Raw genomic sequence first — 25,537 nt, 5'->3', positions numbered from 1 at the left:
GCACTTGTTGTAATTTGACGCTTGAACAAAAGTGGACCTACCACGAAACCAATTTTTGGCTAATTTGGAAATATGATTTTGAGAAAAACAAAAATTGAAAGAGCTGCTCACATTTTATTAAAGAATAAAACAAATGATATTCCAATAATAAGTTTATAATTAAAATTTATAATAAATTATTATTTTTACTTGAATAGCTGCCCACATTATATTTTAACTATTTAATATATGCATTTTTTTTTAATTTTTATATTTTTTATATTATATAAACAAATGCAAAATAATTAAGTGGAAAAAAGTTGTGATATATATAAGGAATTTTAGAAAGAAAAAAAAATATAATGTTAATCTATTTATTTTATATAGGTGCATAGAAGTGATAATATCGCTTATCAACATTGGGCAATAAAATTAAGTTAGCAATAAAATTTCTATTGCCCTTTGTTGACTAAAAAAATAAATTACTACACAGTAGTTCCTTGAGTGAGTCAATTAATTATTTACCCCTTTTCCCAGTCAATTCCATGAAAATTTCTTGTAAAAAAATTATAGAAATTTTAAAATTGTGCAAATTTTTATAATGATTCAATTTTTTCTGCGGGTCTTCTTTTTATGATAAAAAAATTAATTCAATTATTATTCTGGTAACTTTAATCAAATTAATGCGACTTCCTGTCTCTGCAAGCAGACATTGTGTGGAGCGCACGCGAATTTTACATGCCACTCCGCGCACATAACTCAACGAGACGCGTCCAATTTTTAACGTCACAAAGGTGACCAGCTCCGCAATCGTTGTCATTGACAAATCAAAGCCGCAGCAGCTCATTTCTAATTTAAAAATACAATTTGCCGCGCGAATTAATCAGCACGCGTCGACCATCAATCTCACAAAAAAAAATACGGCGGCGCCGCACCTGTGCGAAAAAAGGCGCACGCGGCGACGGCGGCGGCAAACGCTCAAAAACCAATCGCGAATATTCCATCGCGAAATGAATAAAAGATGCGCGCGGTGACGGGCAAAACGTGCCGAAGCAAAGCTGCTCTTAGCTTTTAGCACCCGCGCGGTAGCCCAAAAGAGATAGGCGACGGTGCTTAATTTCTGTAGCGTCGACAGCGGCGCTGCAAAACTGATTCCGATCTCAATTTTCGGCTTTGTGTGCGCGCAACTATAAAAAAAGAAACGAGTCCAATGAAAGAAACTCGTCAAAGACATATCAGAGGAAAAATTCCCCTTGCTTAGATCTTTCGAACGGACCCGAAGGCGAAAACTTCTGATGCTTTCAATTCAACAAGCCGACATTTTTATTCCTTTGAGCGACGTTTTTCGTTCTACATTCTTGTAAGCCAAAAACTGTTGCGTTATTTTTACTGATCCTTAATTTTTAGAAAAAAAATCAGGTTTTATTTTCGGACGAAATTTTCACTAAAAAATATTACCGTTTGACTGCAAAAATATAGTAATCATTAAATATTAAAAATATATCTCAATTTATTTTAAGAATTGAACAGGCAAATGAAGAGATCGGGCTTTTCCATTAATCTCAATATTAATGATTTCATATCCTATCCAATTAAGAATTTCCCACACGAAATAATTTCTAATATTTCTAATATATTTCTATTTTGCGTGAAAACAATTTATTACCCTTTGAAGCGTAATTAATAAAAAAAATTGATCAGGCAAAATTTATAAAGATAAATAATAATCTACAATGATAGCTGCTCTGCTATATTGATTAAGTTCTGGCCAAAACTGTTCAAACAATTTCCACTATTTGTAAAATTTTCAACATATTGTGCTGAATCGTCACAATTCATGGCAAGCAAGGGATTTTGGATTTTTCACACGAAAAAATTAATGAGCGAAGAAGAAAATCCCTCATTCACGCTCTCGTTATATAATCGGAGGTGCAAAACCAAAAAATTCTCTTGTTCACTTGTCGAGAGGCTCAAAACAGAATAAATCACAGAGACGCATTCCTCGCCGATAAAAGAGGGCATTGTGCGAGCCCCGCCGAGAGTGATTTAGATCGCGGGCGGCGATGAAATTTGGTCGCGAGCGAGAGAAAGAATTAAAGAGTGGCCTGTCAAAGTGTGATATCAAAACGGTGAATCTGCCGAAACTTCTTTTCATTCACACCTAGCTCTGCACTTGCCGTCGCTGAATTGAAATTCCACCGAGGTTTATTTATTTTTTATCACCCAGCACGGGCTATTGAGTGCGAGAAATAAAAAACCAGAGATTTATGTACGGCCGGCAATTGTGTTGATTTTGCATTGTCCCGTTTTTCTTCGCCAGAGTAGATAATCATTTGGGAAAATACGAATGTACAAGAAGAAGAGGAGTCGCCCACAATGCTCGAAACACATTTTCAATCCGAGATTTTTTAGGTGTTTGCATGTTTTCGTTGCGTGCTGCTTTTTTAATAGAAAATTCTTTTCATTATATTCTCTCGATTCTAGCTCTGCTGTTATACAACTTGTGCGCGCATCTCGTTCTCTGTTTATTTTACGGCGACACTTTGTTATTTTTCACTTTGTCACCAGCAGGGCCGAGAGCGAAAATGCTGCAACTCGAATCCAAATCTCATGCTGATCCTCTCTGGACAAACCAAGTGTGTATTGAGCACAAAAAGAAAAACAGCCGTGTGTGTACTTAAAGCATGAGGTGCGTGGATGCGGCCGTGGAATTTGAAAACCTGCGCGCTGCTTTGTAGGTGACAAATTCGCCGTGAAATTCCTTATTATCGACAAAGCATAAAAATTATTATTGTAGCGAGAAAAGTATCGACAGTATCGTATTAAAAACATAATATTTTGTGTCTCCAAATGAGCAGCAAAAAATTAATCAATCAATTGCAACATTTATTGTTAGATCTTTACCAAGTTTTTCTTCTAAAAAAAAATGACTTCTTTTTTGCCCGGTGATATTCAATTTTCAAAATCTGCCTAAATAAAAATATGTTTTTATTCTTTCATTGGAAATTTTCATTAAAAATGCAATTTATTCAGTTTCATTTGAAGTTCATTACCATAAAAAAAATAATCAATCAATTGCAACATTTTGATCTTTACCAAATTTTTCTTCTAAAAATTACGTTATATTTATGATTCTTTAATCAACGTGAATTTTGCAAAAAAGCAAACGTTTATTAAAAATTTTGCTAGTGAAAAAAACTCTACTAATGGGCAAGGATTGTTTTCCGCATACAATTTTAAATTAGTTCCTCAAATGAAATTAGCATGGTCATCTCAACAGCTTGTTTTCTTTTGCAGGTGTTGTGTGTGTTCCGAAGAGACTCAAATGCTTCGTTAAATTTATTCATAAGAATAACTTTAAATAAATTTTTCTGTGGAAAGTCCACTTGCGTCACCCCTTTCAATATATGTGATTAATTTATATTTATGCCGTACTTCTGGAATCAAGTTATTTATAGACGTGACAATTATTTCAGTTAACAGGATAAAATTACGTTTGTTTAAATTATTAAAAATATTTTATTTTAAAAACTACCCACATTTCCTCCACATTTTAAATGTTTTTTTTTTACAGAAAAATATTCGTATTGCGTTGAAATTCCAACGAATATCTGTTGAAAAAATCCAGTTTTGCTCGCCTATTGAGAAAATAAGCCCTCTATATAAAATTTGTATGAAAAGGGGTCTCGCCTGCAGCCGATGGGAGTTATTTTCCCAGGCCAAGTGACACGAAGTATGCTTCACCAGTTACGGCTGCGATTTAATTCAGATTTTTTACTTTCCTTCACATAATTTTTCGCCACCCCTGGCGCAAGACAGGTTATTTAAACGCGCAGCTCTCACTCATATTTTCCGCTTACCTGCGCGTGCAAGTTTTACAAATATAATAAACGAGCGTTTTTTTTCTTGTATATAGCAACGAGATTGAGAATTATGATTGTCAGTTGTAATTTACTTGGAGCGACGGTTGGTTACTTGCCTACCTCAATACAATGACACTGCACTTTCGCGTCCACGTTTTTTGTGCACTTGCCGTGTCTTTCTTTTTATTTAATACATGCGCTTTATTTTTTGCAGCCACGATCGCCCGCCGAGGTATGAATTCAAGATGTGCAGTCGCGTGTGAGAAATGGAAATTTTCTCTGATCCCTTCATTACCGCGGATTGTACTTTTGTACAACCCCATTCATTACGTTGCAAAAGGATTGAGCTCGTTAAATTTTCAAGTATCACCCCGAGAGCTTTTGCTTTAAAGGAATTTCATGTGTGCTGGAATTGCTTAATGTGAAATGGCGCGTCTATCGTGCCAGTCATCACGGACAATCTATTAATTTAATTATGTTCCACTCTCCTGCATTTTAATACCTTCATCCTTTAGCTCCTATGAAAACAGTTGAAAAAAGTCGAGATTTGGTTTGGAATATTCAGAAAAATTAAAGAACAAAACTTTAGGCTATTAATTTTATTCTACAATAGAATATTAAAATGTGAAAATTATATTTCAAAGATGATTGCTTCTTATAATTCTATTTATATTGTCCTTTATTTATTAATTATTACTTATAATACTATATTATTTTCTTCAACTTTTTTTACTTACTTTTATCAATTTATTTACAATTATTAAAAATCTGAAGAGACAAAATTGGCACTCCATTTTAATCAAGAATGTTAATAAATAGTTTAAAAATATTTTTATAATATTGAGCATGTTTAACTTTGGGAAGAGATGGAATTTATGCATTGCAACCAAGAGATAATCGTTTGAATCGAGCTCTTGATAGGTCGACAAATTGGTCCTCTAAAGACGGAGATTAATTTATAAATGATGGTGTCCCCAAGGCTATTTACTCTGCGAGTTCCAGCAAGTGCACGAATTCTTCCCTCATTGTCAAAAAAGACGTGTGTGCTCGCGGCCTTTGATGCGGGACAAAAGAAAAGGCATTGCTCCTGCTCAAATCTCCATTATGCCCGTTTTCAATTTTCCTCAAAGAATTTTCAACACAAAGCATTCTCGTTTTTCTTCCCACACGTGGGAGGAAAGACGAAAAGTGCAGGCATGCGACTAACATACGTCTGTGCTAACTATGACGCAAATTTATGAGAATTTTTATATCCTGAGCATGAAAATGACCATTGACCATGCATAATTTTTTATATTAATTTAATATGTACTTCGGCTTGCAAACACAAAAATGTTTATATTGAAGCAAAAACTTATTCAACGACAAATAAATTTAAATCTAAAACTGATAGATATTTTAAATCTCAGGAACGATTAGTCCAGTAAAAATGGGATTATTTGTAAGAGCAGGATAAAAATAAATAAATTCACAAGAAATTTTAATAATTATTGAAAGTTATTTCTTTCAGAATTTATAAAATTAATTATTTAATAGTTTAAATACGTACAAAAGTTTAAGAGAAAAAAAGCTTAATAAAGTTTTCGGCAGGTTTTCGGCTACACAATGTTGTGTTATTGAAAAAATATTTTGTGAAAGGAAAAACTATATTATTTTGAAATATCTTAAAAAGATCAACACGACCCCATAAATACATAGAGCAATCAAAAGGAGTGATGATTTAAAAGATTTGTAAACGAATTCTTGTGATTTCATATCAGTTTCCTCTTCTCTGATTTTCTTCAAATGTATTCACGCATTGAAGATCAAGGGTGCCGCGCGGCAATTTAGCGTGCAAGGGTTGATCAGATTATGGCGTCTTGCATTATTTGATCGATTTGCGGTTTGATTTCGCTCTCGCTCAGTTTTATGCTCGCTTAAATAGAATTGCTCGTTCGTCTTATTTGAAGACGTGAAAAGGAGCGAGGCAGCATTCCTGAGGCCATTGTGCGCGCGAGCCCTTTAAACTTGCGTCACCACACCTGTGCTGCTGCAGAATTAAAAGCAGAGGAAAGACGATCCCTACCTGTGCACTTTGTCGGGCACAAAAACGCGAAATTTGAGCAGGATGTGGCGACAACGCACGTGAATGAAATATTTCCAAGATCCAATAATAAGAATACGACGGTGGGGATTTTCTTTTTTACCTTTTTCGCATTTTCACCTGATATTGAATAAAATAATGCAGCCGAGACGAAATTCCGTCTTTGAGCGAAAAAAAAACTGAATCCTCAGTAACAAGATCAGTGTATTGTGATTTGTTATCGGCGCTGATGATCTGATTATAGGGGTTGGATCTTGGGGAAATATCGCGCAGTTCACATAATGTTCAAAGGCAAAAGAGGAAGCGCGAGATTTTCAATGGAGCGGAATGGGGTAAAAAGTGGTGTTATCTCTCCAATCCGTCAACACCGTTTTTTTGATATTATAGAAATCTGGTTGAATGGCATTTTTGTGAATGTGGGAATATCAAATATTTTGGACCCCTTCTGTCATATCCGTGAGTAATAAATTTGATTTATTGAAAGAAAGAAAAAAATTATCTAGATGCCAAAAATGATTTTCATCTTCATTCATTTTATTTACCTAAGGGAGGGCATGGCAATTTCCTGGTTTTTTTTTATAACTTTCAGCCAAATTGCGAGTCATTTGCAATTCGTAATTTTTCTAAAAACTCGTTTAGTCTTGAAAATTTAAAAGTATTGACTAAATTTCAAAGTCCTTTTCTTTACTACATCGTTGAACTATTTCCATGTAATGTAAATAAAATATTACAAAGCTGAAATCTTTAGACATAAATATCATCGACCAATTGTTTTCTTTTAACCATCGTTCGTATTGCGAGTAAAAAGTTTTAACATTGTTTTATTTTCTTATTATTTGTGAAAATTTCAATTTGTTTCCTATCGAAGGCAAAAAATTTGAAATTATAAAACTCAAGAAAATTAATAAAGTCATGAACATTCTTACAATTTTAGTATATTTTTTTTATAAGAAATAATTCTTGAATTTCCTTACTTGGCAATAATTGGCCGAGCTAATGCTTTCAGTAGTTCCTGCAACCTTCGAGAGATGCCAGTGAATAACCTCTTGATCGAAGCGGCTTCGTTCAAACTTTTCATTCAAGTAAACACAACCACATGTGAATTTCAAATAGTCAACTAGTCAGTGATTTCCTCCCTTGATCTTGCAGTATGAGTAGCGACTCAAATTTGGATTTCGTTGGAGACAACCCCGGGGCAGTGCGTCACGGAAATTTCATCAATTACTATCAATTCCACCCTGCGTCTGAACGAATAGAGAAATTACCTACTGACATTTGGCGGTGCAGTCGAAACAAAGGAGAAAAGTTTGTGTGCCTCGACATTGGCTGCAATACAGGGGTAGGTTTAAAAATTATAATTAATTCAAAATTAATAACTTTAACTTCTTCTAGGATTTGACAGAGCAAGTTTTGAACTTCTTGAAAGAAAATCTAACCACAGACGATGGGATGAAGCCTGAAATTCATATGGTCGGAATCGATCTGGACCAAAACTTGATCTCTAGAGCTAACGAAAAATTTAATTCAACTCGGGATCTTGAATTCCTCACAATTGATGCAGCTAAAGAGGTAATCCTAATTTACAAATTACCACATTATAATTTACACTTAATTTTTCTAATTAATTTCAGACTTTGGATTCTTTGCTAAAAATTGCACTAAGTCATGATGTGCCAAAATTCGGAGCAGTTTTTCTCATGTCAGTAACAATGTGGGTTCATTTGGTCAACGGAGACGAAGCGTTTCAAGAGTTCCTGAAAAAAAGCGGCGATCTAACGGACAGGTGGTTGGTGATCGAGTCGCAACCGTGGAAGTGCTACCGTAGTGCTCAGCGTCGCCTGGTTTCTTCCGGTGAAGCGGGATTTGAATTTTACTCAAAGTTAACAATCAAGGGGGACAAAATTCAACCATTTGTGGATAAAGTTTTGAGTGAGGAATGTGGAATGTCAAAAGTGTTTGAAACTGATCCGTCCAAGTGGAACCGAACGATTTGCATTTATAAAAAGAGATAGAACTCGCAAATGAAAAGATTTGCATTTTATTTTCCTTCGCATCATTTGAAGTAAAAACATTGGAAAATTCCAACCCACCTGGGTGAAAATTACTTTCAATTGATTTCTTTCTTAACCGGAAGTCCTCGATCGATACGGCCGCGCCAATTTAAGCCAAACTAGAATTTTTTCAGCAAAAATTAAATAACATTTGAAAGAGAAAGATAAAAAAAAATCTCGTCCTACCTGTCAACAAGGGATGCTCTGAGGTCTCCGCTGATTGTGCTGGCCTTGGCTTCGTTCAGGTGGAAAATGCTCTCAATCACCGATAGCTCTGTACTCGTCGTGTCAGAACCGCAGAATGCACAGAAATCGTTGACCACTAATCCTCCAGCAATTACTTCAGACCCCCTGTTAACTGTACCAGCCTGAAATTTTTAAATTTTCTTGATGAATTAAATTTTATAAATCTAAAATTATTTAATGTAGAGATGGAAATATTAAGATAAATGCGATACATGTTTAATGTAGAACATAATATTTTTCTTTTAAAATATTTTTTTTCTTCTATTTGATCAAACTATCTAAAAATTGAGTAAATAACTACAGGTTAAATAGAATTTCAAAAAACCTTTTATCAAATTATTTGAGATTTCCAATATAAATGTGGATGATGTATTTCTCTAAAAAATTTAAAACCTACCACAAGAGGAACTTGCAGGAGAGAGGATAATTCCTCCTGGTCAGCAAGGGATGTTTTAGGATGGACGAGGCCGCCCTGGTCATTGAGAACGCAGTATGTGCCAATGAGGGCATTTGAGGCAACTGTTTGTCGGAAAACTTCAACACCAAGAGTATCGGCTAAAACTTCTTCAGTTTCCTGTAACGATAAAAAAATAAATTAAGCAATCATATAAATACTCAGAACTGAAAATTAAAAAAACTTTTACATGACGAGATGTAAAATTATCATTCTATAAACCTAAGGTGACTCATACTTACTCTATCTAGATCTGGGTGAACCAAGGCAACGTAATCGTTGCATGCTATGACGTTACCAAGGGCGGACAACCTTTCTTCAACTCTCTGAATTTTGACCGAGTCGGGTAACGAATTCCGCAAATGCTGGAGTTCTTGGTCTGTCGTCGAACTCGGAACAAGGAGTCCATTTTTGTTTCCTGTAAAATTATGACCTTCGACTCTTGTTTTCACAAATAAAAATTAGCAGAACTTACCAACTGTGAGACGACCGACAATTCTGCAGCCTGCAATGGATGCGTGAACGACTGGAATGGTCTCGCCCAATTCAACTTCGAAGGCACTGAAATGCGCAGTGACGAGATGAGATCAATAATGCTAGAGAAATTTCCAGACACACGAACCTGTAGAAGTTTTCCGAGCCGCCGATGCCGACAAGGCAGTACGCGTTTGTGAGCTTGGAAAAGACGCCGATTTCGTTATTATTCTCGAATTGCACTCTTACTGCCATGGTTTCCTCAAATTTCTTCTACGGACTTGCTCAAAATTCCACAACAAGCCAAAATTTGGAAAAATAATCACACCACTCTTGTAACACGAGGTTTCTTCCGCGACGAAAACAAGCAAACGTGATCGCGAAGTGCTGCCAACTTGCAAAATAGCAAACTTTTCAGCTTGCTTTTCAGTGGGAGTGGGCGGGAGATACAAAATTGTAAACACAAGGACTGTGAAAGTGATGCAAAGGAATGAAATTATGTATTAGATTTTACTTTTATCAAGGAATAAACTAAGGAAAAGTCATGCAGGTCTCCTCAGCCCAAGGTGCATTACAAAAAATAATAGTTTTAATATCATTAATAATAATACAATCATGATGTTTGTTGTGTTTTTGAAAATTTTTCTCTCATTTTCTGGTTTTTGCAATCTTCTGTATTGTTTGTATTATGTGCAGATGAGGAGGATGACACATTTAAATGCGGTCGCTGCAAAAATGAATATCGCGACTATGAATCTTTCAAGGTTCACAAGCAAACGTGTCACATTCCCAGCCACTCAAAATCACCTCAAAATGCAACAGGAGCCAACATTGGAACTTATCACCATAATCTCTCAGAGGATCAGGCAAAGTGCTTGGAGGAAGTTCTGTAAGTTCTTGAGTTTAAAAAATAAACCCTTTTGATTATGTTTAGTAATTAATTTTATAGAGGCTTTAAGGAGGTTGACGCAGCCGACGTCCTTGCGAATCAGCTTTCGAGCTTTGCCAGCTGCAAACAGCCGATTTTTGAGGTCACAGTAGCCACCTCTACTGAGCCCCAGGGACACTTTGATGATTTTTTTGAACAAGGCAGCGTCAAAATTGTTGAGCAACCCTCAGACGGAGAATTTCAGAGCCCCGTAAAAGTTATTCTGAAAAGTTCGGTCCCTAAAACAAAACCTAAAGGGTAAACATGGACAATTATACATATAATAAACTAATATTCAATAAAATTTCCTGCAGGAAAAAGGTTGTCAGGGAGGGAGATAAAAATCACGCATGTGAAGTAGATGGATGCAATTTGGTTTTCAAGTACCTAAAAGATTTGGTTAGACACAGACGAGTTCACACAGGTTTGTAACAATTGCTATTAAAAAAAAGTTATTTTTGTGATCATTTACTTTCTTCATAGGAGAAAAGCCTTTCATGTGCGGGCTTTGTGGTAAATCGTACAGCAGAGCAGACAAATTCCAGCTCCACTCGATGATCCACAAAAACATCAAACCTTACGCTTGTGGGATTTGCGAGTATAAGACCGTCAGCAGTTCAAACCTGAAAACACATCAAATGGTTCATAGCAATGAGAGGCCTTGGAAGTAAAATCATTCTCATCCGTCGTTTTGAAGGAACTAACAAAAAATTGATTATTTTCTTAGATGCCAAGTCTGTCCTTACAGAGCAAGAGGCTCTTCTCAGCTTGCAGTTCATCTCCGCAAACACACTGGTATTTTTAAAACTATAAATTTCAACCAAAAAAGCAGATTTTTTTATTTAAACTGTATAGGTGATCTCCCATTTATTTGCACTACCTCCGGCTGCAACGCCCTTTTCAAGACTGCGTCCAATCTTCGGCGGCACCAGAAAGTCCACAGTACTGAAAAACCATTTGCCTGTGATGTTTGCTCCCATCGCTGTAATTTAAAATGTATAAACTTCAATTGTTTATAATTTTTTATACTAACAAATTTTTCTAGCCAATTTAAGAGCTCACATCAAGAAAATGCATCTGAGAGGAAATTTTCGTTTCAAATGCAAACGCTGCTCGAACTTCCAAGCAAGAGGTTTTGAAGAATTACAGGAACACAACATACAAGCCCACAAAGGTGAATTTTCTCATCAGGCTGTTGTAATAAATTTTTACCGTTTAATTTTTTCATAGAGCCTCTAATAAAATGTGATACTGGAAGCTGCAGTTTCTTCTTCTACAAAGAAAGTGGTTTGCGAGACCACAGGAAAAAAAAGCACTCGGATGACACAACCAGACTGTGTTGCACCTTGTGCAACTTCTCATGTGCCACGGAAAGTAAGGATTTGTGCATATTTGTGGAGAATTTTTAATTAAATTTGTTTTTGGAAAGGTACCTTTCTTAAGCACGACTCGTTGAAGCACGCAAATCCTAATCGGTCTCACGAGAAGGAAAAGATGAGCCAGCTGGACCGGCAGTTCAAGTGCACCGAGTGCAGCGCTGCTTTTGTAAGAGAAGATTCCCTTCGAGCTCATTCAAAAATGCACCAGAAAGTTGATTTTGTTGCGAACTTTGACGTTCTGAGTAACGCTCAGATCCAGATACAAGACTTAATTTTGGACATACAATATACTTAAAATTTACATTAAACGCAATAATTTTTTTAAATATTTATTTGACAGCTCTGCATTTTTTTTTTTTTTTTTTTTTTTTTGTAAATTTTGCCACCGTTTAAAAAAAATCAAGTAGGCACTGGAATTAATTAATCTGATTAAAATAGAACCGACTGGAGAGAATAACTCTAAATTCCTTGGCTCAAGTCTCCATGACAATTTGAAGGCCAAACTTTGTAACTGATGCCGTAAATTCAAGTGCGCTGGCAATTTAATAAAAGAACCCCGAAGAAAGAACTTTGATAAAGCACGCAAGTGCAATTTGCCATATGATAATTCACCTGCCCGCAATAGACGTCTAAGGGCGGCGGGCATGCGTGCTGCACAAGCACATGAGCGAGTACGTAGTTGGTACTGAAAATCAATGAATTTGTCTCCCGTCCTTCAGCTTGGTCTCTCTGGCAAGCGAGGAGATGGAACAGACGTTTGATCTCGGAGAGAAGTTGACTATTGAGCCGACGCTGCTGCGAGCAGGTAAATTTATTGAAAAATTTGGAATTTGGAGATCAAACCATATTCTCACTTTTACTCACTTTAATATATTTTATATTACCTACAATATTATAGTTTTGAATATTCTAATTATTGCATAATTATTATTGAAATTTTGATGCTCTTTTTTCGGCACGGTGGCGTATAGGATTCAAATGTACTATTTTTAACAATTAATTAAAATCTTTTTTTGCAAAATTATTTAAAATATTTTTTAAACAAAAAGTTGACGCTGGAAATTTTTACTGTAACTATATTAATTATGCTATGCAAAATATTTTTATAAAAATTGTGATTTTTTTAAATCATGCATTGATTTTATTTTGAAGAATAATATTTAAGTTCATAATCCCGACGATTATCCTCTATCCGAATAATTTCCATCGCGCCACTTTTTACACAGATTATTGCAAACGTTGGTATAACTTAAAACTTTGGCACGTTGGTAGCATCAGCATGTTTATACTCATTTACTTTTGTTGATAATAAAAGTGAAATTTTTTTAACTCCGCAGTCCGCAATGCGACTGCGGCTGTCGTAAAAAGTATTTTTACCATTTTTACTTCCAAACGCTGTTATAAACACAGATAATTAATATGTGATCGTGTGGATGGGTTCAAAAAGACGGCTGATTAGATAAAGTGGATCAGGTACGAAGTTTTTGAAAGCAATTTAATTAAATGACAGTTCTACACCTCCCTTTTTGTTCGCATAATATATCTATGTCTTCCTTTTTTTTTCAATCTATTTTTTTATTTATTTTTGGAACCTTTTTTGTCCTATCCATTTTGATATGAACGAAAATCATTTTTCGCTTATGATGTGTTTTCATGAATGTTGTGAATTTAAATTGTTAAATACCTTTATCGACCTTTATATTCTCAAGTTGCATAATTTTTATTGATTTCATCCAGTTTTAGACATTTGAGGCATGCAAACCGTGTGTTGTTCTCGGCATTTTGTTTTAATTTGCATCTTCCAAATGTGAATGATGGACGTTACAAGCCCCGCAAAAAGCTCAGTTAAGTCTGAAGATGACATATCCGCCCTCGAGGACGTCCTGGACATGTGGGAAGAGGTTAGACGACGACACTTTTAGCACAGAATTTTCATAATATCATCATAATACCATGTTTTTATTTAAACAAAATTTAAAAAAACAAAATAATAGGAGTGCACCAAACCCAAATTGCAGGCAAATAATGCTTCACTCACCGCCGAGTCAAAGTCCGAAGAAGAGAGCCCCGTCAAAACAGGACCAGAAATGCCACAACTAGGCATGAAAAGAAGGGCTGCTGAGGCCAATGGTATAAAATAATATTTTAATTTCCCATTGTTTCCACCAATTAAAATTGAAATGTTTGATTAGATATGGCCAAGAAAAAGCGCAAAAAGAACAACGCTTTGGGCCCCTTGCAGCCGAAGAATGCTGTTTGCGCCCTGAACGAACTCCGACCTGGTCTGGAGTACAGCATGGTCTCTCAGGAGGGTCCAACACATTCACCCCTTTTTACAATGAGCATTGAAGTAGGGTTTTATTTATTTAAAAAACATTTTTTCTAAATTCTTGTGCAGGTCAACGACCAGAAATTTGTCGCCACAGGTCGATCCAAGAGACTGGCAAAGCAGGCCGTGGCAGAAAAGGCCCTGCAGAGTTTTCTGCAATTCAAGAATGAGGCCGACACCAGGCAAGCCATGGGACGTCCTGTGCACCCTAAACACATGGACATTGACTTCACATCAGACGTGTCCGAATTCGACATGACTCCGTTTGACCCGAACGCCGTCAAGGCCCCAGGAATCAAATCCGCTCCAATTCCACAGGCGAAACCGACTGTGGCCCCACCAACGTCAATTGCAGCTTCGTCTGCAACCAGCAAAGCTCAGGAGCAAAAACCAGGCCCTTCAAATGCAGCAGCAAACCCTGTACTTACACTGCAGCAGCAGAAGCAGGCAAAACTTGCAAAGATTTCCCCACTGGAGAAAAATCCAGTGACCATTTTGAATGAGTTGGTGCCCGGCACCAAATTCGAGTGTGTCGGAGAGAGCGGGGAGGCCAACACAAAATTCACCATGGCTGTGACGGTCGAAGGGCAACTCTTTAAGGGATCAGGTATGTCAAAATATAATTAATTTCGATTTTGTTTTAATAACTTTAAATTTATCATAGGACCAAGCAAGAAATTAGGAAAAGCAGCTGCCGCCAAGGGAGCCTTGTTGAAACTTTACGATTTGAATTTCTCCCCTTTCCAAGGGATTCGCTCACAGCCCAATCCAGCTTTGGGTCCAAACCAGAATTACGTCACTCTTCCTCAAGTTCTGGCTGATCATATCGCAAAGTAAGAATGATTTTTTTTTAAACCTAAATAATATTTTGTTTGTTTTATTATCTAGTCTAGTGCTTGAGAAGTTTTCTGCCCTGATGGTAAGCAAGCCCGCTCATTCTGGCAGAAAGGTGCTGGCTGGCATTGTGATGACCACCGGCTCGGCCATGGATGACGTGTCTGTGATTGGAGTCACGACTGGCACAAAGTGCATCAATGGAGAACACATGAGTGACTTGGGCAGCAGCCTTAATGACACCCACGCTGAAATCGTCGCCCGCAGATGTCTTTGTGATTTTTTGTACTCGCAGCTTGAGCTTCACACCAAACCAGGTGAAAATATTTCCAAGGCCAAAAACGTGACTTTACTTAAAAAAAATTGTATTCATTTAGAAACTGCAGCAGAGTCGGTCTTGGAGAAGAAACCCGATGGAAAAGGTTTCAGAGTGAAACCTAACGTAAAGTTTCATTTGTTCATCAACACAGCACCCTGTGGAGATGCAAGGATTTTTTCACCTCACGAGGCTGCCAACACTGACGAGAGGGTGGACAATCATCCCAATCGGAAAGCAAGGGGACAACTTCGAACCAAGATCGAGTCTGGCGAAGGAACTATTCCAGTGAAGAGCTCGGAGAAAATCCAGACTTGGGATGGTGTTTTGGAAGGAGAAAGGTAAAAAAAATATTAATAAATTTGAATTAATGTCTAAATCTCAATGCAGATTGAGAACAATGTCCTGCTCTGATAAAATCGCTCGGTGGAACGTCCTGGGTCTGCAGGGTGCTCTTCTGTCTCACTTTGTAGAGCCAGTTTATCTGACCAGCATTGTGGTCGGCTCCCTTTTCCACCCCTGCCACATGTACAGGTACGATTGTCCCCAAATTTGCCCGTTCTTGCATACTAAATAATGAGTGCTCTTGCTTTGGCCTGTTCAGGGCTGTTTGTGGTAGAATTGAGAACACAGTCCAGGGACTGCCACCTCCTTATCGCCTCAATAAGCCTCATATGAACCTGATTAGCTCACCTGAGGTCCGATTACCAGGCAAAGCTCCTAGTCATAGCGTTAATTGGACAATAGGTATGCCTTAAAAACCAATAACTTCCTGTTCAAACTAAAAATCAGCATCTAGGCTTGAAAGTTTTAAACGATCCTTTGATAAATCAAAAGAAAAAATTCCCTGTCCACTCCCTTGCTTGACTTGAATAAATCCTGACAGGTGAGGAAGGGCCTGAAGTCATCAGCTCCATGACTGGCAAGAACGAAACCGGAGGCGCCTCTCGACTTTGCAAGAGAGGTCTGTTTTCTCGATTCTTGCGCTTGGTGTCTACGTTGCCAACAGTCACCGGAATCGGAAGTCCAGGCAACCCTTGCCCACCAACATATTGTGATGTCAAGGCAGCCATGCATGACTACCAAGTAAATATTTAACTAAAGGATAAATAAGGCTGCTAGCTAGAATGAGGATTTTATATCTATAGAGTTATATTAATCTAAAAAATATACTTATAGAGTTGTTAAAAATCTTGAAAATTTTCAGATGGCTAAAAAGCAGCTCTTCATTTCTTTCCGGAAGGCTGAGTTAGGAGAGTGGTTGTGCAAGCCTGTGGAGCAGGACATGTTTGAAGTAACGCCATATGGTGCAAATGGCGAGCAAGGTAACGAAAGGGCGCGTTTGATTGCTGGAGTGGGCGAGTGAGTCGCACGATGGGAGGGCAAGGCGCATCCTCCAAATGCGCCGAACCACTTTTCTGTGCAACACGCCAACGGGTTAGGGGTCTTTGAGTAGAGGCTACCCAGTCCCAAGAGAATTATTGATCTTCCATTGCGTATTTTGCCTGTATTATGACATTTGGACAAACAAGTTCCTTTATGTTTTTAGAAGACTGACTAAAAATATTGCGCCGCCTCAATATATTTTTTTCCGTTCCAAGTTCAAATCTTGTAACTTCAGGTTTTAATTTCTCCTGAAATCGAGTAGATGGAAGTCTTAGGACTAATAGCTGACTAGCTCAAATCACCCTAGCCACACCGTGTCCTTCTCAACGTAGCGACCCGCTCACTATCTCCGGCTTCAGAAAAGAAACACCGAATATATCTGTTTAAATACCAAGCTTAAAAACTTTTTCATCGTGAATTTTAACGTCTGATCTTAACCACCTTCGTAAGAAATAAAGCTCTCATAACCGTGATGTAACAGGAATTCAGTTTGCAGTTTGATTTGAAACCAATGGTTAGTGTGTGTGTGTGTGTGGGGGAAGGTTACACGAATTACAAAATTCAGATTATTTTACACTTAGAAGATAAATATATTTGGCAAAAATTTTGAATAACAAACTATTTGATCACATTTATGTAAGTTTTGTCTACAGTTTAAGATTTGGAAAAGAGATCAAAATTTAAATCTCCTACCTCTAAAAGATATGATAAGTATTGCAGTAAAAAAAGTAGTTAGATCCGCTATATTTTAAACTTGTGTTTCGGGCAAATTTTCACCGTTTTCCTTGATTTTCGCATCCAATTGTTCAGGCGTGTGGGAGGAGAGCGAAAGTGCTGAGGAAGCAGAAGACAAAGTAGGTGGGGAAGCAATTGTGACAGGGATAATTGCAACAGGGGAAGAGACTTCAGAAACAAGAGGTGTGTTCTCGTCCGCTCCGAGGGGTGGTTCGTCATGATTGTCCTTTGAGCGAAGAATGCGGTCCCTGATTTTCTCCAGGCTTGAGGCTGGTGTCATCGAGGGAACAACGGCTCGTCTCAGGGCAGAAATGCGGCGAGGAGAGGCAGGAGGGGTGGAAACGTCAGGGAAGAGAACAGTCTCATCCTGTGGCGCGGCCACAAGAAGGGATACGGGACGTTTGTTCTTGTCCGATGGCCGGAGCAGCCGCCTCGTACTACCAGGGGTGTCAACTGCAAAAGGGTCAACAACTCTAGTTGTAGAGACATGACTTATCTTCATCACCTTGACACCAATGAGCATGCAGTGCAAATTAGATGTGTTTTTAAAGTGCGTTTTATTTACAGTGTGTTTATTGAGTGCCCATTTCACCTATTTACATGCCATAATAAAGGTTTAGGATTGAAATAATATGATTATTATGATTTAAGTTATAAGTGGCTAAATTCCTCGGTCATGCCAGGAGACTCACTCTGTGCTGGAGAGTTGGTTGTGGTAAGAAGGGGAGTGCCAGGTTCTTCCATAGCATCTTCAGTGGCTTCCTCGCTCAGGGTGCGCAGCGCTTTGGAAATCATTTGCTCCTCCATAGATACCTTTTAATAAAAATAAAAATAGTTTTCAAGTAAATCAGGAGTAATAGAGCCCTTACTTGTTTCTCCAGCATAGTTTGCTTCTGCCGAGAATCAATTCTTGATTTTGACTCTTTTGAATCACCGGCCATTCCAGTTTTTCCACTCATAGAACCTGATAAAAATAATATTAGTGTGAAATTGATTATTAAATTAATTTTTATTTACTTTTTCTTTGAACTGGAGCAAATCGAACATAGCTCTTCTCCTCAACAGGATTGACCTCCTGCTGTCGCAAAGACATGACCAACCACTTGAATATCTCCCAGTCTCCAAAGTTTAGATTCAACACCTATTGATTATGATATTTAAAAAAGAACATGCATTTTTAAAACAAATTTCTACCTGCTTCAGCTCGTTCAGTTCACACAGCGCCAAGACCTTACCACCAATATTGTTCTCCTTCAACGACTTCTGCAAGGCCGTGACTGTTCCTGGACTCAAGTCGTCAACAGAATTCAAAAAGTCGCAAAATCCATCGACTGACATCCCAGACAACTTGGCTTCCTCCGGATTTACTTGGATATTTGGCAGTGGCAGAGGGGGTCTTTGCTGAATGATTACAGGGGGTTCCCAAGGATTGGGCCAATTCAAGATAGACTGTGCCTGGGGTGGAATCTGCTGGGGGATCTGAGGGTAGACAACTGCTTGACTCTGGGGGGTCTGGACAGTTCGGAGTGAAGATCTCTGCCTGCGGAGGATGGCTGGAGGTTTTGAGGCCACACTTGGCCCGTCCTGCTGTTGGGCTTGAGCGGCAAAAGTTTCTTCCAAACCGACGTTTTCCTCTTTGATGACTTTCTTGAGGTAGGGGTCAAGGTTTATGGTGAAGGGTAGGTAAAGACGCATGTGGCAGACGAGCAGATTCGAGCGGTGGTTTGCCAGAAAAATTTCCAATTTTTTCTCGTCCGCGTCCATTTCAAGTAGAGGTTCAGTATCTCGGCTTGCAGGAACATATGGTTTAACCCTGGCACACACAAAAATAAAGACCAGAGTTGCATATTTGATGTCTAGCAGAAAAAAACTCACTTTTCATATACACTTCTAAGTGAGGAAGTGTCATCGAGAGCTTCTTCAAAAGCTTCCATGTACAAAATCATCCAGGAAAGACGATAAGGCCATTGCTCTGCTAAATTAATCCAGATTGAGACGTGGTACCAGCTGACTTCTATTTGGAACGATCTCAAAAGACGAACTGGAACATAATTTATTAAATAAAAATTTAAATTTTTCAACAATAAAAATGTACCAGTTATGTGCATGACATTCATAAGTCTCCTGAGTGATCGAGGATTGACATCCGAAAAATAATCGTCAGTGAGAAGAAACCCTTTGTGACCTGCCTCCATGCCCATTCCTGCCCTGTTCAGATTGGACGCCAAGGAACTGGCTACACTCTCACTCGACCAGAGTCGTCTGGTGCTGCTCGACCCTTTCCGAGAGTTGCCTGGAGCCTTCAGTCGGTCTCCTCCACTTGATTCAGAGGAAAGGCGCCGAGAAACTGTCACAGTTGAGTCGTCCTGTCGGCGAGCTGCCCACTGCTGGGCCACCTTGGCGCGGTTGATTGCCGAGTTTTGGAGGTAGAACGGCAAATGCACAAGGTTCCTGACATATAGGTTGCCAGAAATTGGACCGTCGGTAAAGACGCGTTGGGTGTTTGAGTCGAGAGATCGTGCTATGATGTGAGGGTCGATGGCCAGGAGAACTATGAATGGTGCGTGGGCTTCATTGAACAGAATGCTGATGGCATCCAGAATCTGCAAAACTTTGTCTTGCTCGGCCGTATCAAGACCGTCAATCACAGCCACCAATCTTGTTTGTTGCTCGGAAAATGAGTCCAGGCACTCCACCTGTTTATCAAGAGAATGAAATAAAAAGTGTATTCTTGGTTATTTGGAAAATTACCATGTTGGTCAATAAGCTAACTTCTCCTCTCAGCTGGTGAATGAAACCTTCACCTTTACTCTTGGATACAGCATTTAGAAGTTGCCTCTTTTGCGACAGCACTAGACTTTGGAAAGCTCTTCCAACAGTGAATAGATTTGCAACTACAGCCACACTGATGACTAGACCTAAAGTGATCACTGCTGCTTGAATCGTCCATGTTTCAATGCTGAAATTTTGAAACATGGAAATTATTTCCCTTATCATCATTATAAATTTTGAACTGACATGTTTGCATCAGCAGATGCTCGAAGCCAAAATCCAACCCCGATGGCCAGCAGCAAGCCACAGGCAAAAAGGATGTGCCAAAGAACACAATAGGGCAAACAACATAGTCTTCTCCACTGCCATGAAGACCTGACTGGTTCTGGCCGGAATGCCCTGTAGAGTCTCGGAGCCCAGGTGCCGTAATCTTTTTCAAGAGCGTCATACAAAGAGCCAATCATGTTGAGGAGAGACGATTCTCTCCCAGCTGTAGTCGAAAGTTTTGCTTGGTCACTGAAGTAGAATCGTATTGGGTTGGCGTTTGTGTTTTCACGGTTTTGGGCTGCCGGATGACAGAACAAAACTTCCAGAACAAGTTTGATTCTCGCAAGACGATATGCCAGAGCAACACTGGTGTTATATGGCCAATACCAATCCAATCTGCAAGAAATGGTGAAAAGATGTGGAAAACAAATTTTTCTTATATTACCTTTGAGCTCCGTACCAAATAAGGAGCAAAACGATGTAACAGCCGATGAAAAATCCCACGCCAACCGAGCAGCCAACAATCCAAGAGTTGGCTGCCAAATAACTGGCCACTGCCAGAAGAAGAGCTACGTGTAGCACCAAGAGGAATAAAAGTGGCGTGAAAGCAAATGTAGGCTCCACCCACTGCCGAGCAAAACCCTTCATCTCCTCTAAAAATCAATTAAAAATTTTAACCTTAGAAAAAAATGAATTCACCTTTCAATTTATTCAGCAGAAATGATTTTCCACTACCCCATTTGGCAAAAAGTCCAACAATTATGGGCATGGTTAGGAATGGTTCGCTGAGGGTGTCTGCGATTGCAGTTCCATAAAGATCGTACCCCAAAAGCTTTTCGTTTTCTGAGCTTGAATTCAGACGTCCTAAAAATTAATATTTAGTTTTGTTCTGGTTAAAATTTATAACATACTTTGTCCAAACATTTGGCCTAAAATGGTTTTGCTGTGTTTCATGTCTAGATTGTAAGGCGTTTCGCCATCCTTGTTGGGTCTGTAGAGGAGCTGACTGTGCTTAGGATTCCTCAGCAGCACTTCGACAATGCCCTTGGACCTGGCGCGCATTGCAATATGCAAACAAGTGTCGCCTTTTTTATCAGCCGCCGTCACCTTTGCCTTTTTATCCAGCAGCAATTGGACGATTTCCGAGTTTCTGTTCCTGACAGCTTTCATGAGCGCAGTGTCTCCATCCTTGGTGGCCACTTCAAGATCCGGGTTTGCCGAGAGCAGCAGTTTGACAATGGCCGCGTTTCCTTTCTCCACTGCCCAGTACAAGGCGGTTTTGTGATCCTAAAACAAATTTAATGTAAACACACGCTAAAGGTAAAAAAACAACAAGTGGCCCACTTTTCCCGGGATATCTGCATCGGCGTATTTTTTCAGCAAAGCCTCCACCACAGGGCGATGGCCTCCCTTCACAGCGTGAATCAGTGACGTGTCGCCGGCCCTATCTTGCACGTTAATGTAAGCACCTTCGTTCAGCAGGGCATTGACAATATCTTCAAATCCCTCTTTGGAAGCGACGGCCAAAGATGTGCAGCCATCTTTGTCTTTAACGTTGATATTTGCTTTTGCCTTGAGGATCAGAGCCACGGCTTCAGTGTGTCCCCCAGAGGTGGCCACCAGAAGAGCCGTCCAGGAATACATTCCCACTGCGTCAACGTTGGCCCCGGCCTTCAGCAAGAGGGCCACAGAGTCGGGGTTGCCATTTCTGCAAGCCCAGACAAGAGCCGAAGTTCCGCACTAAAATTAATTAAAAGAAAAAGAATTGCTCAATATTTCATAATTTAAAAGTAGAAACAAATGAATGATGGTTTTAGCTTCTACGCACTATAAAATTGCTCTTCTTTAAAAGGTATTTATAAAAAAGGAATCATTTTCATTACTAGATTTAAGTAATTACAAATTTTTGCTTCTTTTATTGACTAATTGAACAAAAAATGGATCATAAATAAATGAAAATTATTTAAATTTCTGCTTCTTGAAGAATTTTATTTTACCTTATCAGCTGTGACCGCCTTGGCTCCATGTTCAAGAAGTTCTCTCACGATTTCGGAATGTCCCCTTCCCGCCGCCCAAATGAGAGAGGAAATATTGTAGTTCCCCTGGGCGTGCACGTCAGCGCCGCGGGCCAAAAGCAGCGCCGCAGTCTCAGTGCGCCCTTTGTAACTGGCCCACAGCAGGGCCGTCCAGCCGCCCATATCCCGGTGCTCCAAGGTGGCGCCGGCGTCCAGCAATCTGTTGCACACTTCCGTGTGGCCTTCCTTGGCCGCGCAGAGCAGGGCGCTCCAGTTGTCCAGGTCTTCGGCATTGACCTCAGCACCAAAATTCAGCAGCTCCTTCACAAATTCTATTTTGCCTCGAGAGGCTGCCACTTGGAGAGCAGTCGTTCCATTCTAATCAGACGATTGAAAAGAAGAAAATTGATATTTAGCGTAAATAAAATAAAATAAAATTTTTTTTGTTAAAAATCAAAATACTTCAATTATATTGTCTTTTTTTTTAGCAAAACAGTGCGAAACTACATTATTTCCTTAAGATTTAAAAATGAAAATTTTTACAATTATAGCGAATATTTTATAAAATAAAAATAATAAATATATTAAAGTACAACGTGTGTTAAGGATTTTATTAAAAAATTTTAGTTGAATTAAAATATTTTTACTGTAATTTGACGAAAATTTTATCTTACTTCATCTCGGTCGTCAACGTTCACCCTCCTAGACTCAAGAAGGGCCTGCAAGCCTGGCAAGTCATCATCGACGATGAGGTTGACGATGGTCCTGTGGCCGATAGCCGCCATGACCGGGTCGGGCGATGCGAGCGTCTGCAACACCAGAGCCAAAATAATTACAATTTTATAAAAAAAAAAGAATTTATAAAAATTATCAAATTTCTATGGACATGCGATGAATCTACGGCGTCACAGTTGAAGATTAGTTGGAATTTATTGTTGTGTTAATCGGCAAAAGTAAAATAATTAAAAAACAAGGGTTGCGGCTGCTCGGTTAGCGCGAGATTTGGTCGTAGGTTAAATCGGAGGCAAACAGCACACACGAAGACTAGACCTGGGACGAGAAGCGGCGCAGGCTGAAGCTGAAGCGGCGTCCGGAGTCGCCGGCCGGCGAGCCGAAGGTGGGCAGGTGAAGCAGGGAGGCCGTCGGCGAGTGGCTCAGGAACATCTTGAGCGAGCCGAGAGAACTGCCGCGGCTCCGCTGGTTGGTCGGCGGAGGCGGCGGCGCCGCCGGCTCCGGCATTGAGCACGCCGACGACGACATGGACGGCGCCGGCGTCACCGACAGCAACGGCAGATTCGCGCGGCGCTGCTTCTTCGACGACTCCAGCATGACTTCTTTCAATCAAGAGGACGCACAGCGAAATGCATTGATTCTCAGCAGCTCAAAAGGAAGAAATTGTTGGTTTCGTCACACCACTGATATGAGGCACGCACACAATAACAAAATCAGGGGAGAGAAAGGGTTAATCGGCCGCATTTTTAGTACACGGGGGTGAGATTGGACAAATTTGTTTTCGTGTTTGTGGAAATTAGGAATATATTTTTTCATATTTTCCAGTGTTATTAGGGACTCATTTTCGGATAGTCAAGACAATAAAAACGATAGAGAACATTTTTGTGATTTTTGAACTTTTAATCATTGATTTGGCTATGCCAATACGGATTACATAATAAAAAAAATTGCTATGGCTTTCTAAATTCCTTAAAAAATATTATTTTGCTGAACTCTAATAAATTTACAAAACAAAACATTTTTCGCAAAATGAAATCAACAATTCATTTTATTTAATTTTAAAATTTTGCAAAAAATAAAAATTATTAATTACAAAAAAGAATGTATTTTTTAAATCATTTACAAAAAAAAAAAAAAAAAAAAAAAGAGTGTAAAAATACCTATCTACAGTTTAACTTTCCGTCTTTAAAATTAATTGCAAAAGAGTTTGGATTAAAATAAAATATAAATTCCCAAATTTTGGAAAATATTAAAATATAAATTTGTTAAAAAAAATAATTAATTTAATATTTGTTGAAAAATTATACTTTTAGCGTTCGATAAAGCATTAATATTTATAAAATTGAATATTATGAAATTGGAAAAAATTAGAGTGGTTTATTTATTAGTAAAAGGCAAAAATTAATGGGTATGTTCATTGTTTTAAATTAATTTAATTTGAAAAAGTACTTATTTTCAAAGAATTAAATTTTAACTGGATTAAAATATATAAAACCGAATGTAATGTAATAAATGTACATAAAAATAACATTTTTAACTGGGTTAAGTATTCGTTGAATTAAGTTGAACCAAGTTGAACTAATATATTCAAAATCTGAAAAGATCAAAATGTTATGAGAAGAAAATCTATCAATATTGGAGCTTTTTTTACATTTTAAGGCCTGTAAAACAATTTTATCAAGCGACGATTATGTAGACTATGTACTTAATTCTGTGGATTTTTGTTGACACAAGATTATTATCATGTTGTTTGATCTATCGACCACAAAATTATGTTGACATGAAAAAGAAAAATGACAATTTCTAGATCAATAATTTCACTAAAAAAATTTAACAAATGAATTTTGAAAGGAATTAGTTTTCATCAAAATCAGATTTACAAAATATAAAGCAATAGAAAATTAATTGTTGAAATTAGAAATTGGACCTGCGAGGATCCCGATATGCTGGCAATGGCCGGCGCCAGGAAATTGTAAAAGGTGGACACGGCGCCGTAAGATCGGGTGGACGCGTGCTTCTGTATGATGGGCAGCGTCTCCTTGGCCGAAGTCGAGGCCATGGTCGGTCGGACAGCCGGTCCGAAAGTGGACAGTTGGAAAGACACTTTGCCTCTGTTCGAGCTGCGTGACCTTTCGCCTCCCAACGGCGAGTGACTCACAAGAGAGCTTCAAACGAGCCCTAAATCTATCTCGTGCTATCTGTCGATACATAAATAAACAGTGTGGTGTCGTTTGCAGTAAGTGTCCGCGAAATGAAGAATGTGTGCAGTATATGATAAGAGAAAAGGCATTTTTACGGATAATGAGCGAGACACAGACGGTGGTCACGGGGGCAAAAACGACAAAAACGCGGTGGTTCGGAATCGGAGTGGAAAGAGAAAAGAATGCGAGGAATGTACCTGACGAGGAATTAGATCAATCCACGGAGTGTCCTGGCCGTTTCATCGCTAAATTTTTTCACAGAGTCACAGACCTGTGACTTCGACCTACAGTCATGAGATTTTTGTAAACAAACTGTTGCCAACTTTACAGAAGAGCATGTAAAAAAGATAAAAAATACTGAAAATATGAACAAAAATCATCTCAAAAATCAAGACAAATTCAAAATAATCAATTTATTTAAGATAAAATGTTTTTATTAAATTCTGATCGGCTGCAATCCGTTGCAAATTTTAGTGCGAATTCTGTTTGCTTT

General features: G+C 38.5%; 5 protein-coding genes across 13 annotated transcripts; 3 read left to right on the top strand and 2 right to left on the bottom strand.

Moving 5' to 3' along the window:
- The first annotated feature begins 7,008 nt into the window (after positions 1-7,008).
- On the top strand, positions 7,009-7,964 carry LOC132194455 (probable RNA methyltransferase CG11342). Its single transcript, XM_059615741.1, has 3 exons — positions 7,009-7,264; positions 7,318-7,494; positions 7,557-7,964. The coding sequence occupies exons 1-3, from the start codon at positions 7,076-7,078 to the stop codon at positions 7,935-7,937; spliced, it is 747 nt and encodes a 248-aa protein (XP_059471724.1). The 5' UTR covers positions 7,009-7,075; the 3' UTR covers positions 7,938-7,964.
- LOC132194456 (eukaryotic translation initiation factor 6) lies at positions 7,941-9,535 on the bottom strand. The gene is made up of 6 exons (XM_059615742.1): positions 9,299-9,535; positions 9,152-9,237; positions 8,919-9,094; positions 8,620-8,796; positions 8,163-8,344; positions 7,941-8,095 (listed from the first exon to the last, which is right to left on the bottom strand). The coding sequence occupies exons 1-6, from the start codon at positions 9,403-9,405 to the stop codon at positions 8,086-8,088; spliced, it is 738 nt and encodes a 245-aa protein (XP_059471725.1). The 5' UTR covers positions 9,406-9,535; the 3' UTR covers positions 7,941-8,085.
- Positions 9,536-9,569: 34 nt separating this feature from the next.
- Positions 9,570-11,812, top strand: LOC132194454 (zinc finger protein 64-like). Its single transcript, XM_059615740.1, has 10 exons — positions 9,570-9,716; positions 9,847-10,039; positions 10,100-10,336; positions 10,393-10,502; positions 10,562-10,745; positions 10,806-10,873; positions 10,934-11,074; positions 11,124-11,252; positions 11,309-11,452; positions 11,508-11,812. Exons 1-10 carry the CDS (start codon positions 9,695-9,697, stop codon positions 11,750-11,752), a joined length of 1,473 nt encoding a protein of 490 aa, XP_059471723.1. The 5' UTR covers positions 9,570-9,694; the 3' UTR covers positions 11,753-11,812.
- Positions 11,813-11,995: 183 nt separating this feature from the next.
- Positions 11,996-16,820, top strand: LOC132194453 (double-stranded RNA-specific editase 1). Of its 7 annotated transcripts, none has more exons than XM_059615735.1 (12): positions 11,996-12,262; positions 13,195-13,358; positions 13,452-13,587; positions 13,650-13,807; positions 13,856-14,393; positions 14,451-14,619; positions 14,675-14,937; positions 14,998-15,277; positions 15,327-15,470; positions 15,541-15,683; positions 15,823-16,022; positions 16,144-16,820. In XM_059615735.1, exons 2-12 carry the CDS (start codon positions 13,269-13,271, stop codon positions 16,300-16,302), a joined length of 2,280 nt encoding a protein of 759 aa, XP_059471718.1. In that variant the 5' UTR covers positions 11,996-12,262; positions 13,195-13,268; the 3' UTR covers positions 16,303-16,820. The 7 variants fall into 7 exon arrangements, with proteins under 7 accessions (XP_059471718.1, XP_059471722.1, XP_059471719.1 ...); XM_059615736.1 differs by lacking the exon at positions 11,996-12,262 and adding an exon at positions 12,708-12,930 and having other exon boundaries at positions 13,201-13,358; XM_059615732.1 differs by lacking the exon at positions 11,996-12,262 and adding an exon at positions 12,709-12,930.
- Positions 16,821-16,882: 62 nt separating this feature from the next.
- Positions 16,883-25,357, bottom strand: LOC132194452 (kinase D-interacting substrate of 220 kDa). Of its 3 annotated transcripts, XM_059615729.1 has the most exons (17): positions 25,242-25,357; positions 23,162-23,491; positions 22,786-22,920; positions 22,094-22,489; positions 21,441-21,836; positions 21,008-21,383; positions 20,796-20,960; positions 20,542-20,749; positions 20,076-20,492; positions 19,809-20,016; positions 19,153-19,753; positions 18,933-19,098; positions 18,252-18,870; positions 18,075-18,198; positions 17,927-18,021; positions 17,750-17,870; positions 16,883-17,510 (listed from the first exon to the last, which is right to left on the bottom strand). In XM_059615729.1, the coding sequence occupies exons 2-17, from the start codon at positions 23,438-23,440 to the stop codon at positions 17,071-17,073; spliced, it is 4,746 nt and encodes a 1,581-aa protein (XP_059471712.1). In that variant the 5' UTR covers positions 23,441-23,491; positions 25,242-25,357; the 3' UTR covers positions 16,883-17,070. The 3 variants fall into 3 exon arrangements, with proteins under 3 accessions (XP_059471712.1, XP_059471714.1, XP_059471713.1); XM_059615731.1 differs by lacking the exon at positions 23,162-23,491; XM_059615730.1 differs by lacking the exons at positions 23,162-23,491; positions 25,242-25,357 and adding an exon at positions 24,771-25,204.
- Positions 25,358-25,537: the final 180 nt, after the last annotated feature.

Source organism: Neocloeon triangulifer, unplaced genomic scaffold, assembly GCF_031216515.1.
Source record: "Neocloeon triangulifer isolate White Clay Creek 2 clone unplaced genomic scaffold, ASM3121651v1 ptg000006l, whole genome shotgun sequence".
Lineage (NCBI taxonomy): Eukaryota > Metazoa > Arthropoda > Insecta > Ephemeroptera > Baetidae > Neocloeon > Neocloeon triangulifer.
Note: the sequence above shows the minus strand (reverse complement) of the source record. Positions and strands in the feature narration are given on the sequence as shown.